Source organism: Parambassis ranga, chromosome 12 (genome assembly GCF_900634625.1).
Source record: "Parambassis ranga chromosome 12, fParRan2.1, whole genome shotgun sequence".
NCBI classification, from domain to species: Eukaryota; Metazoa; Chordata; class Actinopteri; family Ambassidae; genus Parambassis; species Parambassis ranga.
The window spans coordinates 16,948,355-16,962,981 of record NC_041032.1 but is presented as its reverse complement, the minus strand read 5'-3'; the positions used below and the strand labels follow the sequence as shown (position 1 = coordinate 16,962,981).

The window sequence follows — 14,627 nt, the reverse complement described above, 5'->3', positions numbered from 1 at the left end:
GACTGAAGAGGAGGACGGGGTCTGACCGACAGTGATGAAGCAGCTTGAGGTTGTTGCTCCTGTTGTGCGATCAGTTGTGTGTCTGTGTGTGTAGCAGTGGGACACTGAGGCTGACATGTTGAACAGCCATGTGGACACATGGACTGAACACAGGACTCCTTCATGCCACGGATGCAGCGCCCCCTACAGCCGGCTGTGTGAACTTGTTCAGCTCCAGAGGAAACGGTCTGATGTAAATAATATCTTTATTTTTCTACGCCGCAGCTTCGACTTATTTACAGTGTGATGTTGTGCATGACTCACTGTCGGAGCGCACACTGGGTCTTCATGTAGCTCCACGTCTCACAGTAACACACAGACGACCAAATAAACCAATCAGAGGCTTTAGCTGCTGGTGTGTGTGGTTACTGTCAGCTCTGCTGCAGGATGAATGTGGGAAACACTGTTTACATGAACACTGGTGGTTTATTCATATATATTTATATATAGACACCATCCATGAAGCTCTGTCGGACATAACGACGCTCTGAGCTGGTTAATAGAAAGTGAATAAAACGTACACGACTGCAATAACAATGTAAAACACAACAATCAGGTTTAACGCTGATGTTCGAAGTCGGGGTGAAAGGACTCAGCACTGCCACAGCTCAGGTCAGCATGAAGACAGGTCCAAAGCATGAAGGACACAGCCAATCAGAAGGCAGCAGACTTCCAGAAAGTCTTTCTTTGCTGCTCACACTGAAAGGGACAAAGGGACCAACAAAAAATAGAATAATTTACAAAAAGAAGAAAAATGCAAAATAAGTCCACATAAAAATATAAACGAAGTAAGTGGAGCTATATATAACTGCATGTGCTACAGCTGAGAGAAAGGATGGTCTGAGACCTGCAAAGAGAGAGAGAGAGCGAGGCACAAACCTACAGGAAGACAGTGAACACAGATTATGAGACGATATGACCAGTATGATCCAGACTAAGGAGAGTGGAGGAGAGGTCAGAGGGAAACTGCTCAGTGGATCATGTTTGTGCCCCGACAGCGTAGGCCTAGAGCAGCATAGCTGTGCTACACACTAGGTCTAAGGCTAACTGTACGCCTTACTAAACAGAAAAGTTTAAGTCTAGTCTTAAAGGTGGAGGCAGTGTCTGCCTCTCGGACCCAGATTGGTAACTGGTTCCATAGTAGCGGTGCCTGATAGCTGAAAGCTCGTCCTCCCATTCTACTTCTATGAATCCTAGGAACTACTAGTAAACCTGCACTCAGAGATCTGAGTGTCCTATTAGGAACATATGGTACAATCAGGTCCTGCAGATACAATGGAGCAAGTCCATGAAGAGCCTTGTAGGTTAGAAGAAGGATCTTCAAGTGTATTCTTGAGTCCACTGGGAGCCAGTGAAGAGACGCTAGGACAGGAGAGATATGATCCTTTGGCTGCTTCCTGTCAGAACTCTAGCTGCTGCTTCTGGATCAGCTGCAGACTGTTGATGGAGGAATGTGGACATCCTGACAATAAAGAGTTGCAGTAGTCCAGTCTTGAAGTGACAAAAGCCTGGATGAGCTTTTCAGCATCTCTCTGAGAGAGGATGCTCCTGATCTTAGTGATATTACGCAGGTGATCTTCCATAGTTTATATTTTGTGCACTTATTTGCATCTTTTTGCTCTTCAGATTCCTCTTTCGCAAGTTATTTTGACTTCTTCAACCTTTATGGCATTCAGCAAAGTAAGAGTTTCACTGTACAGGAAGCCAGTTTCTATACTGTGCACATGACAATCAACACTTTGAATGTCGGCTGACTCCACCCCTCCGACCCTACAGGCGACAATCTGGACTCTGCACAAGGTCCAGCAGCTGCTGGATCCTGCAGGCTGGGCTGGACTTCAGAGCTGAGACCAGAGAACAGCTGATCTCTGACAACTCCTCAATCTGAATAAAGAACAGATGGAATCATAGATCAGTGGTCCCCAACCACCGGGCCGGGGACCGGTACCGGTCCGTGGGTCATTTGGTACCGGGCCGCACAGAAAGACTGAGCAAAACATATATTATTCATTATCTGAGTCTGACAGCTGTTTCATTTATAAATCGATCAGATTCATCCGCCTGTGCCTTTAAGCACCTGCCCAGACGCTTGTCTCGGTCACGGGATACGGCCCCAAAATTAAGCCCACAAGCAGCAAAAATAAATAAAAAACAAACGTCTTTGGAGAGCTTCTTCGGAAAGGGGAAAAGGCCTAACGAGGAGACAGAAGAAGAGGAGCCTACCCCTTCAAAGAAAAAGAAACCTGCATTTAAAAGACTATATCAGGAGTCCTATTTAAAATACGGATTTATTGCAACAGGTGATTCTCACACACCAAGTCCGCTCTGAGTGATGTGGCGACAGACTCGCAAATGAGGCAACGAAGCCTTCAAAACTGCGAGACCGAGCACCCTGCATTAAAAGACACGCCATGGAAGAAAACATGAACAAGAACGACTGAAGCAATTAATGACGGCCAAAACAAAATTACGGAGTGGACTGGACATAAGAAACACACTTCGGGTGTCATGTCTCCCATTATCCCCAGATGGGACCGCCTCATTGCTGAGAAAGCTCAAAGGCTCCCACTAATTAAGCATCAGAGTAAGTTGTCTGTTTATGCACTTTGTTTTTTTTGTTTTTTTTCTGTGCCGGTCCGTGAAAGTATTGTTTTACATGATACCGGTCCGTGGTGCAAAAAAGGTTGGGGACCGCTGTCATAGATGATCCATGAGGTCCCAGTGTGCAGACTTCCATGCATACACGAATTAAAAATGTAAAAACACAAAATACAGAAAGGTTAAAACATCTGAATATGTGCTGTCGAACAGTCAACAGGAAGTAGGTGCTGTTATCACAGCCTGTCAGTGAAGGGTTAAACACCCCCCCCCCCCTGCTGTCTGCACTCACAGCGCGCCTTCCTCCCCCTCCTCTTCCTCCTCCCCGCCGGCAGGGGGCGGTGAACGCAGCAGGGAAGAGAAGAAGAAGTGCGCAGGCGCCAGCTCTTCCTCTTCCTTCCGCGGCCTCAGAGGTAGGAGCTCAGTCCTGTTTATGAAGACCTGAATCTGTCTTCAATCTGCATTAAATCTGTGTCATCCTTTATTCTAATCTGCTGGATTTGGTGGATTGTGTGTGGATGTGTGTCAAGTTGTTAGATTTGTGTGTATGTTGCCGTTACTTTTGTTTTTATGTCGGTGTTTGTGCGGATGCCGGTCTGGAGGCTAACGCTGCGGTCCGCCATGTTGTCTGAGTGTAAAAGTGTCTGTTTCAATGAGCCGCAGCGGCTGTTCTCTGTTCTCTGTGGCTCATTTGAACATGGACGGCTGGTGGTCGGTGATATTCTGGGTGTTTAAAGCTGTAACGTTCTGTAAGCTAGTGCGAGCTAATGCTAACAGCTAGCAGGAGTCGTGAGGGTCCCGTCCAGACACGTTTGACACCGAACTTCTCGTTCTTCTTCCAGATCTCTGAAAATGGTCCGCTACTCTCTCGACCCCGAGAACCCGACTAAATGTGAGTACCCGGGGGACTGAATGTGGGTCAGGGGTTAGCAGGCTGCTGTGATGACCATCTTAGGACACCTTTGGATTAAAGATGAAAACAATCATTGAATGATCTGAGCTGCCTGAAGTTTGACCTCAGTCCGTGTCACAGAGAGGAGGATGTTTAAAGGTTTTCCTCTGTTTCAGCATGCAAGTCGAGGGGCTCCAACCTCCGGGTTCACTTCAAGGTGAGATCATGATGCTCAGGAGAGTCCACGTGTGTCGTTGGGTTTTGGTTCCTTAACATGACGATTCATGCATTTTATATTAGCTTCTATATGAGGGAAGAATCCTATGAACTGTCCATGAGAAGCTCTGAGGAAGCTTCAGAACCATGACGTGGACTTGCTGTTCTCAGCTCTGCAGCAGCTGAACTCGTCTGTAGTTGTAGTTTGTGATCACAGAGCCTGACATTGATACTCTTCAGAGCCGAGTATCAGTCCCTCCACAGCTGTGAACACAGACGGTTTCTGTCAGGATCCTGAAGCTGAGAACAGCACGTCAACACTTTGAATGTGTGGATTTGTGGATGAGCGAGCAGAGCTGTAGCACCGTTGGAGTTCTGTGTTCAGTCTGAATCTATTGTTGATTCATCGTGTCTGTATGTCCAACAGAACACCCGTGAGACAGCCCAGGCCATCAAAGGCATGCACATCCGCAAGGCCAACAAGTACCTGAGGGACGTCATCGTCAAGCGCCAGTGTGTCCCCTTCCGTCGCTACAACGGTGGTGTAGGACGCTGCGCTCAGGTGAGCTCGGTGTGGCGCTCTGTGTTCCTGTTCCTTTAAAGCTGCGCTGATGACCATCTTAGGACACCTTTGGATTAAAGATGAAACGACTTTTTAAATCTGAGCAGAAGTAAACAATAATAAACAGAGAGGAGGGGGGAGGTCACTTCTTCTAAACACTGTGTCATTTTCAGGCCAAACAGTTCGACTGGACGCAGGGACGCTGGCCCAAGAAGAGCGCCGAGTTCCTCCTGCACATGCTCAAAAATGCTGAGAGCAACGCTGAGCTGAAGGTGAGTCACTGAGCTCCAGCCGCCTGATGATGGCGCAGTGGTGCCCATTAAACACAGCCTTCACACCCTAAACTGTCCATGGGGTTATTCAAGAACTGGGACATGGTCTTCAGGCCGGGTGGACTTGGTCAAAGTCGGTGTGCTGCTGCTTTTGTGCTATATGAACAAATGTTAGATCCTCGTGTCACGTGTGAATCAGGTGCCAGGTTATAAAGTGAAGTTCAGCACATGAGTTAAATCCACCAAAATAAAAGATGGGATCTGATTGATCAGCTGATCTGTGTCAGCTGAGAGCACCAGGACACTGTTTCTGAACCCTCTGTGCTTTCAGGGTCTGGATGTGGACTCTCTGGTTATCGAGCACATCCAGGTCAACAAGGCCCCCAAGATGAGGAGGCGTACGTACCGCGCTCACGGCCGCATCAACCCCTACATGAGCTCTCCGTGCCACATCGAGATGATCCTGACGGAGAAGGAGCAGATCGTCCCCAAACCAGAGGAGGAGGTCGCCCAGAAGAAAAAGGTGGGGGCACGCGCCGCTCGGGGGTTAATCATGTGACTGGTTGCTGTGATGACCTCTTAGGACACCTTTGGATGACCCATGAAAACAAACTGTTATAATCTGAGCGACTGAAGGCCTGCTCTGCAGCGCCCCCTGTGGCTGACGGTTTAATAACGCTGAGCTCTCTCTGTCCTGCAGGTTTCACAGAAGAAGCTGAAGAAGCAGAAACTGATGGCACGCGAGTAAACACAAATAAACAGCTTGACTTACTACAAACACGACTCCGCCTGATTTCCTCTCATGGAGACTTTTCACAATAAAATGTTTGATCTGCTTTAAAAACTTGACAGAATCTGTGGTCTAAGGGTTTCACCACACTGTCAGGGGGGGTTCACGTCCTGGATTTAACTCGGTGTAGTGTTGCAGTCAGGACTGTCTACAGAGACCAGAGTCTGACCCCTGAGCAAGCTCATGAAGGTGAACTGTCAGGAAGAAACCTTGAGCAGGACCCGGCTCAGTGGGGGGACCGTCCTGCTGATGGTCTGCAGAGGAGGTAACAAACAGGCAGCACTACGTCAGACATGTTGGGTAGTTGTCTTAAAGACAAACGGTAAACCTGGGGTTGGTCAGACTGCAGGACTACATGCAGGTCTGGAGGCAGACGGGATGTTATGGGTGAGAGGCTCCGAGCTGGTTCAACAGGTCTGCTTGAAAGCTACAGACCGAACTTTAAATCCTGTTGACCGAAGCTTCCCTCGAGCTCTGCTCTGTGCACTGTTCAGGATTCAGCTGATCATGGTTCAGAATCATTTACATGCTGCAGACCATTGATCTAAGTGGTTCTGAGACTTGTCGGTTCACTGTGTAGAACACACAGATGAACCAAAAGCTGGTTTTTCTCTCACCGTATCATCTGGACTCACATGGGTTTGTGGTCAGTTTAACTTTACTAAAGTCAAACTGTCAGAAACGCAAACGTCTTTAGACATCGGAGGAAACGCAGGGATGCAGATTTCTGAGAACGGTTATGATGATTTAAAATATAAACGATTTAAATGATGAAAATCTAAATAGTTTCTCCGACGGTTCCTGTTGAAATGCTTTAGAGTTATGAATGTTCTTCACAGCACTGAGACACTGAATACTGCACAGGTAGCATGCAGGAGTCCATGTTTGTATCATAAATACATCAAATGTTTCCATGTCAATAACCCTATTGATTAGCTCGTCTACATCCACAGGAGCAGATCAAACTGTGTGAGGTCTGTCACTGCATGCAGCTCACTGATCCTCTGCTGCCACAGACGTGTCGATGAAGAGTCTCAGTCCTCAGGTCTTCGTTCAGAAGGTTGGAGCATCTGGACTTGTAGAGTCCTCTTGAAGACGTCTCCATCAGCTCCATCAGTTCTGTTTGGTGGGAAACACGGTTTATATGTGGTGGAGGAGCTGGAGGGGGGGGGGCTCTAATGTCTCCATACTGACCTGGTCTGACTGTGTCTGCTGTGTCTAACCACTGTGAGCCTACAGGGGGCTGTGGTGGGGGACAGGTGGACAGTCCATGGTCCTTGCTGTGATCATGTGACTTGGAGTGAAGCTTCCTGGGATGGAAGCTGCTGTATGTGGTAGAAAGATGATGTCTGAGGCCTCCTCTGATAAGGGAAGGTTCTTCCAGCTGAACACAGAGGCTTCACTGACTCCTCTTTAGACCATCTGTCCTCTCTGTCCTCCTCAGTGTGGACTCTGCAGTCCAAGAAGGCCAGATGGTTGTCCCCGGTGTCCCCTGTGTGAACTTGATGTTGTTGTCCACTGCGTTCTGTGAACTGTTCCACTGGTCTTGGTTTTGGGTCTTCTCCACCTTGGTCACGGTCCTGAGAGTTGTGGATGTGGTGTCTGACAAGTGTTCAGCTACCACACTTTGACCACAGGGTGGCGCCACTGCACCAGTGTACATGTGCTTCAGCGGGGTGAAGCTGCTGCATGATGTCTGCTGTGAGGTTTTCAGTCACAAAGATCTTCACGGTGAGTGATCATCTTGTTCTGTCTCTTCTCTGATCATCTGACAGCTGCAGAGTTATGATGGTTATGATGTGAACAAACTTCAGACTCAGACTCATGGCATCAAGTTATCAATCCATCAGTTAACTGATTGATCATAAAATGCTGCTGCCGCATGAACGCATCCAGTCCTCCCAATCAGTCTGTCTTAATAACTATCACTGATCCATCTGTGTAAAGAGGTGTTTAAATATCAGACAGACACTTCTTTAATTCAAATGAATTTTAAAAATGTAGAATTTGTCCCAAGAAAACAGATTAAAAATGATCTTTTCTCGGGATAAAATGTAAATTTTTTTATCAATACTTTTATGTATTGATAATAATTATTTCATTGCTCTGACACTCTGAGGGCCTCACAGGCCAATCCCCGCCTCTGCCTCAGGTCATGTGATCACCTCGGAATGGAAGCTTTCACATTTTATTGTTTTAATAATTTTATTTATTATTATAATAAAATGTGAATTAGTTAAACATTTAAATTAAAAAACTTTTGACGTCACCGCGGAGACGAGCTCAAAGGTGAAGCAGAAGTAAATGTCTGACACACACACACACACACACACGGTGACGGTTTAAACTGTATTATTGGCAGAAATAATTGAAGCTTTAATGAAGTGTTCAGCAGAAATAAACCGCCGGTTCCGCCCGCTCGGTCACATGATGCAGAGATTCTCCAGAACCTGCCAGAGACGCAGAGACGACGTTTATTCCTCTGAAGCCAGAAGAAATATAACTGTTCCAATGCATTCAAAGCATTTTATCATCAAACAGGAAAATCTGATGAAGATAATCTGAGCTAATCTGAAGATTCACTCATTTACTGTTTTTACTCATATTCCCGCAGTAGCTGCCGGTTTATAAGAAGACATTAAAACACTTTGTTTCAGCTGCTTCAAACCCCTGATGCTTTGTTTACTTTTTATGTGAATATTTTTATTTGTTTACATTTAATCTGTAGTTTATTTTCATGGCTAATCTGCAGATTAATAATCTGCCTGTTGACCTTTAAATTCTCTCCTCGTTTCCTTCAGATCTGAGCCGCGCCGCTCCGCCAATCAGGAGGCCCCTGCAGCCAGACCTCTGACGTCACGGCCGGGTCACCCAATCCGGGCCGGTCCAGCTGTGTGTGTCCTCCTGTGAAAGTTTGATGATCCGCTCCCATCACCTCACACAACTTGTTGGCCCGCGTGGAGAGCGTCCCGCCCCGCCGACACCCGGACCCGGAGCGGCTGACAGGAACCCGCCTGCTGGAAGCCCGTGTGGATTGTTGTGGGATGGAGTCCGGAGAGGAGCGGCTGCTGGTGTAGTTCGGTGTGTGAGTCCCGCTCCGTGCTCCCGGTGATGTTAGCGGTGGGTCAGATGGACGGGTCCCGACAGAGCGCCTTCCTCCTCAGCCCCCCTCCTCTGGCGGCTCTGCACAGCATGGCCGAGATGAAGACCCCGCTGTACCCGGCCTACCCGCTCTCCTCCACCGGACCCAACTCCTCCACTTCCCCGGCCACCACCTCCCCGAACCCGGGCGGCATGGCCGTGTCCTCCCCGGGGATCAAGAGCTCCGCGGGGCTGTCCTCGGGGCTCGGCTCCCCGCAGCAGTGCTCCTCCGCCACCCCGCACGGAATTAACGACATCCTGAACCGGCCCACGGCGTCCTCGGCCGGGACCACCGCCGCCGTGGCCGTGGCGGCCGCCGCAGCCTCCTCCTCGGCCGGGATTCTGTCAGGACTGCCCCGGTTCAGCAGCCTCAGCCCCCCGCCGCCTCCAGGACTTTACTTCAGCCCCGGCGCGGCGGCGGTGGCGGTGGCCCGGTACCCGAAGCCCCTGGCGGACCTCCCGGGCAGGACGCCGATCTTCTGGCCGGGGGTCATGCAGAGCCCGCACTGGAGGGACGCCCGGTTCGCGTGCTCCAGTAAGACACGGCCTCAGAGTGTAGTCAGGTCCCGGTGAGCCCGGACGGATCCTCACTGTCTGTGTTTCTGTTTCAGACCAGGGATCCGTCTTACTGGACAAAGACGGCAAGCGGAAGCACACGCGGCCCACCTTCTCCGGGCAGCAGATCTTCGCGCTGGAAAAAACTTTCGAACAGACCAAGTACCTGGCGGGACCGGAGCGCGCCCGGCTGGCCTACAGCCTGGGCATGACGGAGAGCCAGGTCAAGGTAATGAGTCCGAGTTCCGAGTGTTCCAGATGAAACATCTGAAAACATCTGTCTGATTTACAGCGTGTTTATCACACGGACCAAATGTTAAAGTTATTAAAATAACATTTATTTATTTAAACTAAAAATAGTTTAGATAAAAAGGCGGTGAAGAGTGGAGGAAATATCTTTATATATGTATGTTATTATATTTAATTCATTTCACGGTGGATGTTCTTATGTTCGTGAGGACTAAATTAATTATTTTATATTTTATTCTTCTATAAAAACATTTTCCATAGAATTAAAATATTTATATTTATATTTACAGCAGTTTACTGCGTAGATTATCAGAATCAGAATCGTGTTTATTGCCATGTAAGTGAAGGGGGTTCACATTACTAGGAATTTGCCTTAGTGATTGGTGCATACAAAGAACATATAATAATAATTAACATGAAATAAGATAAAACTAAGATTAAATTAAATTAAAACTATTAAATTAAAATAAAATTAAGTAAATAATCTTCATGTTTCTGTGGGGAAGCGTCAGAAAGCAGAGATGAACTCAGATTATCCTTAAATCAAATGAATTTAATGTTTAGAGCTAAATAAAACACATGAATATAAATATGTGCATTTGGCAAAGTTCAGTCATTTGTTCGGTTCTGACCGCGAGCCTGATAATAATAATAATAATAACAACAACAACAACAAAATAAGTTTTTTTCTGCACTAAAAATGAAATCTTTACATTTCATTAACCCTGTAAATGTTTTATAAAATGATGCTGTAATCTTCAGATTAATGAGGCGGGTTAATCTGGACGAACTCTGTGAATGAGAATAAATAATCACTGTATTATTCCAGACATTTAAACACCGAGTCAGAGACCTGACCGTGTGTGTGTGTGTGTGTGTGTGTGTGTGTGTCAGGTGTGGTTCCAGAACAGACGGACCAAGTGGCGGAAGAAGCACGCGGCGGAGATGGCCTCGGCCAAGAAGAAGCAGGACTCAGAGACGGAGCGGCTGAAGGGGACGTCGGACATCGAGGACGAGGACGACGACTACAACAAACCGCTGGACCCGAACTCTGACGACGAGAAGATCACACAGCTGCTGAAGAAACACAAACCGGGCTCCGCGCTGCTGCTGCACGCGGCAGAGGCCGACAGCTCCTAATCCGAGGAGCGCAGAGAGCGAACTCCTGCAGGTCGCTCAGCCGAAGCCCGGCGAACAGGACGTGTAAATAGAACCGTGAGAACAGAAGCGAACCTGCTGTGAATAAGTTAAGTGTTTTTCACTGAGATCACCGCGGTCCGTGAAGGCCTCCTGGTCAATGAGGAGACCCTGAACGCACCACCTGTACATACACACACACACACACACACTGGCGGAATTCTTTGCTCGCACACATTTTTATTTATGTTTTAATTTGTGAGTTGCGCCTGCGCAGTTGTGTATCCCGCAGGTTCATGTAATGCACTTTTATTTAATAAAAAATAACTTGCTTCTAACACGTCATTATTATTATTATCATTATTATTATTATTATTGACTTAATGACGTCACAGTCGGGTCGTACATAATCAGGGTTTGTCCAAAGGTTCGGCTGCTGATGGCTCCAGCTGTGGCTCGGTTCATGGTTTATTTCTCAGCACAGTTTAAAAATGATCAAACGGGAGTGTGAACATAATTTAATATTTGTTCTATTGGTTCATCAAACCTCAGCCTCTCTATAATAATAATAATAATAATAATAATAATAATAATAATAATTATAGTTGTTATGGTTCGTACGGACTTCGTGATCTGCAGCGTTAAATCAAGCTCTGAAATATACAGATGAGTTTAGTCCACAGACAAACGAATTTATTTGAACAATTTTTATTTGAACAGTTTTTATTTGATCAGTTTTTATTTGATCAATTTTTTATGATCATGTGAAATTCATTTAAACTTAGTTCGTTAACCTGATAAAAATAACATGTAATAAATTCAGCAGCACAGAATCAACATGTTTTTAAATGATGTCACCAAACATCCTCTATTATTATTATTATTATTATTATTATTATTATTATTATTATTATTATTATTATTATTATTATTATTATTATTATTATTATTATTATCATTATTATATATTGTTTTATTATTATGATTATTTTATTTTATTTTTTATTATTATTAAGATTATGATGCTGTATTTTATGTCAGTGCATGGATTCTCGCTCAGAGTGAACAGGAAGCTGTTTAAATACAACAGAACATTCATGGTTATTTACCTTTGATAAGTTTTTTTAAAACTTAAATTGATTAATAACTAAATATTCTCCGGGTCTAGTCCTAATTTATTGATCCATCACAGCGTGGTTTCTGGCGGCCTCTCCGTCCTGTTTGAGGGCCCTTTCAGGGGTCCCCGCCCCTCAGGTTGAGAAGCTCTGAAGATTGAGCCAGGATTAAAACTAGAAAAAATAAAATGATGTCACATCATCAGAAACACGGTCAACCAGTAATCAGGAGTATCCAGAGCTGGTCAGGTGATTTATCAGGACGAGTCTGCAGACAGCTGGTTATGGAATTAAAATTAGGATGACATCAAATTACAGAAAATAAAATGATCCGAACTCTTCTTAAATTTTTCTGACGTGCAGGAATTGATCAGACTGATCATCGTCACGGTCACCGTGAGGCTGGTGGTGTCTAACATGAGGGGCAGGGCCCTCCAGAGGCCCCGACAGGACACAAATAATCCGTTAACAAGCGTAGTGATTTAATCTGCAGATTAAATTGAGGATTACAAAAATATTTGTGGCTTCAGCTGCTTCCTCTTCTTTTTAGGAAATAAATCAATAAATCTGCAGCTGGATTATTATTCTGAATTTAGAGAAACAGACGTCACATTTAAAACGTTTTCATTTATCAATATTTATATTTCAGTTCCTTCTGCTGCATTAACAGGTTGATAACAGGAAATAAATCAGCTGTGATAATATTAGAGTAAGATGGTTTTACAGTGTAGAGTGGGGGGGCTGCTGCATGAGTTCATCAGTGTGACGTCACACAGCCAATCACAGCTCGTTCTGAGCGTGAGGCGTACACCTCCCCTTGTGATGTCATCAGGGGCCGTTCCTTCGGCTGTCTGACAGCACTTCCTGTCTCAGATGATGAGTCGTGTGTCCGCAGCTGATGGCGTAAATAAAGTTTGACAGCTGAAAGCAGCGTTATGAGGACGCCATGTTGGATTCTGATTCGGAGGGGGGGGGGGGGGGGGGGGGGGCACTGTGGCGCCACTGATTTAAAAAGAATTTTCTGCATTCATGTTTTAAATTTAAAAAGACAAAAATCAGATTTTTCTTTCAGTGAGGAAACAGACAGATAATCCCACATAATCTGAAAAACGAAACAAAAAATGTTTTTAAAGAATATTTTGTATTTTCCTTCAGAATTCTTCTCAGACTGCTGCTTTGTTTCTGTAAATGTCCTGATTTCTACCGTCACGATCTTTGGGATGTGTTTTATTTTTGTGTAAATGAGTGATGATTATTTTCATCTGTAATCTGCAGAGTAACGTAACTCTATGACTTTTCATTTTTTTATGTAAAATGTTTTCCTCATAAATTTATGGCCGCTGTGTCAAACTGTGCAGTACATTGTGTTTTATGACTTTTTAATCAAAACAATACAAAGTGAAATATTTAAAGTGTATGACTGACTGAAAACCATCGTTTTCTTTCTCATGATGTCGGTTATTTATCTTGAAGCTTATAATCTCAGAGTCTCCTCTGCACAGCGAGTCTTTCAGGAGATCGTGCCACTGACGCTCCTGTCAGATTTATCTGTAACATTTTCGTTTTTTTTCCTGTTGTCAAAGCGTGTGTGTGTGTGTGTGTGTGTGTGTGTGTGCGTGCGTGTGTGTGTGTGTGTGTGTGTGTGTGTGTGTGTGTGTGCGTGTGTGTGCGTCATCCCCGTCAGGGTCCAGGTGGAGTTAACGAGCTCCCTGTTGACTGCAGGTGGGGGGACACAGGTTTATGTGTTCCAGGTGTAGTGAACACGGCCCCGGGCCCTCGGGGACCTGCGGCAGCATCTGTTCAGTCACTTCCTGTGCCAGGCACGCTCAGCGCGGCAGCAGGCGGATTACATCATGATGAGGGTGTCATAATTAACCCTTTCATGATGAGGGTGGTTTGGGTCAACATCGGGGCCTGGAGGTCAGAGGGGCTTCGTTGTCATGGTTACAGCGTGGACCCATCCATCCAGCACACAGATCACACCCAAACTACCTCGTCTTTCTTCCTGCTGAGTTTGTTCACCAACTCTAAACCAGCCGCCATGATGGCGCCTCTGGGTGCGCTCTCGGGTCATGGCCGTGATGTCAGTCACTTCCTGTTTCTTCTGGGATGTGACTTTTGAAGCTAAGCGCTAACTCCCAGCTAAACCAGGTCTGTTCAGCAGAACATGTTCTTTCAGCTTACTCCAAGTGGCCTCTAGTGGAACTGCAGGTCTGTCCCGTCCTCGCCCCCTCTGCAGGTCAGACAGAAACAGGAAGTCACCTGTTAGCAGCCGTCCACCTGTTGGCTGGTCTCACAGGAGGACGGACCCTGAGGCCGCCCCGAATAAAGAGCCCATTGACAGGCTCTCAGCTGACTGTGTACTACAAGAGATTACACAGGAGGACATGTGTCAGCGCGGCTCCCACAGGCCAGGCCGCCGCCTTATCTCCACGGAGCCCGGCTGCAGCGCGGCGATAAGCTGCGCCGCGGGATCCTCCATCATGAGCCGTGTGTTCATGGATGAGTGGAAACATTGTGCTCAGTGAGAGCCGCCGAATAAAGTCACTGCTAATTACCCAGAGTGAGTGTGTGTGAGTGTGTGTGAGTGAGTGTGTGTGTGTGTGAGTGTGTGTGTCTGTGTGTGAGTGTGTGTGTGAGTGTGTGTGTCTGTGTCTCTGTGTGTGTGTGTCTGTGTGTGTGTGTCTGTGTGAGTGTGTGTGTCTGTCTGTGTGTGTGAGTGTGTGTGTCTGTGTGTGTGTCAGTGTGTGTGTGTGTCTGTGTCTGTGTGTGTCTGTGTGCGGCTGATAGGATCAGTTCTCAGGTATTTACTCAGATAATCTGGATTGGCGTCTCAGCTCCGCTCTCTGTGTGAACAGCTGTAATCCAGCTGCAGCGTCATGTTTAATCTCCAGATTTATTGTTTCAATCCGACATCAAGACACAGGTGATTAATAAATATATCATATTATATATATTTAAACACAGCAGTTGATTTATTTAATTACGTGTTTAAATCATTTTAAACATTTACAAACTAACCTGTTCATTTACAGCTGAATGGTTTATTCATTGGTTTTAT

The 14,627-nt window shown here is 46.1% G+C and overlaps 2 protein-coding genes and 3 non-coding genes across 5 annotated transcripts; all 5 read left to right on the top strand.

The window, feature by feature from the left end:
- The first annotated feature begins 2,983 nt into the window (after positions 1–2,983).
- rpl17 (ribosomal protein L17) lies at positions 2,984–5,423 on the top strand. Its single transcript, XM_028417738.1, has 7 exons — positions 2,984–3,050; positions 3,480–3,529; positions 3,706–3,746; positions 4,173–4,307; positions 4,481–4,579; positions 4,911–5,102; positions 5,280–5,423. Exons 2-7 carry the CDS (start codon positions 3,490–3,492, stop codon positions 5,325–5,327), a joined length of 555 nt encoding a protein of 184 aa, XP_028273539.1. The 5' UTR covers positions 2,984–3,050; positions 3,480–3,489; the 3' UTR covers positions 5,328–5,423.
- Positions 3,572–3,641, top strand: LOC114444263 (small nucleolar RNA SNORD58). Its single transcript, XR_003671540.1, has one exon. It is a non-coding gene; the product is annotated as a small nucleolar RNA SNORD58 (small nucleolar RNA).
- Positions 4,349–4,415, top strand: LOC114444266 (small nucleolar RNA SNORD58). Its single transcript, XR_003671542.1, has one exon. It is a non-coding gene; the product is annotated as a small nucleolar RNA SNORD58 (small nucleolar RNA).
- LOC114444265 (small nucleolar RNA SNORD58) lies at positions 5,143–5,210 on the top strand. The gene has a single exon (XR_003671541.1). It is a non-coding gene; the product is annotated as a small nucleolar RNA SNORD58 (small nucleolar RNA).
- Positions 5,424–8,170: 2,747 nt separating the features above from the next.
- nkx6.1 (NK6 homeobox 1) lies at positions 8,171–10,643 on the top strand. Its single transcript, XM_028418270.1, has 3 exons — positions 8,171–9,045; positions 9,122–9,294; positions 10,209–10,643. The coding sequence occupies exons 1-3, from the start codon at positions 8,481–8,483 to the stop codon at positions 10,452–10,454; spliced, it is 984 nt and encodes a 327-aa protein (XP_028274071.1). The 5' UTR covers positions 8,171–8,480; the 3' UTR covers positions 10,455–10,643.
- The last annotated feature ends 3,984 nt before the right edge of the window (positions 10,644–14,627 follow it).

Excerpts from the sequence above, each read along its gene's own strand:
- nkx6.1 (XM_028418270.1), top strand. The coding sequence starts at position 8,481 with ATGTTAGCGGTGGGTCAGATGGACGGGTCCCGACAGAGCGCCTTCCTC. Across the intron at positions 9,046-9,121 it reads CGCCCGGTTCGCGTGCTCCA|ACCAGGGATCCGTCTTACTG; the intron begins GTAAGACACGGC and ends TTTCTGTTTCAG. Across the intron at positions 9,295-10,208 it reads TGACGGAGAGCCAGGTCAAG|GTGTGGTTCCAGAACAGACG; the intron begins GTAATGAGTCCG and ends TGTGTGTGTCAG.
- rpl17 (XM_028417738.1), top strand. The coding sequence starts at position 3,490 with ATGGTCCGCTACTCTCTCGACCCCGAGAACCCGACTAAAT. Across the intron at positions 3,747-4,172 it reads ACCTCCGGGTTCACTTCAAG|AACACCCGTGAGACAGCCCA; the intron begins GTGAGATCATGA and ends TATGTCCAACAG. Across the intron at positions 4,308-4,480 it reads GTGTAGGACGCTGCGCTCAG|GCCAAACAGTTCGACTGGAC; the intron begins GTGAGCTCGGTG and ends TGTCATTTTCAG.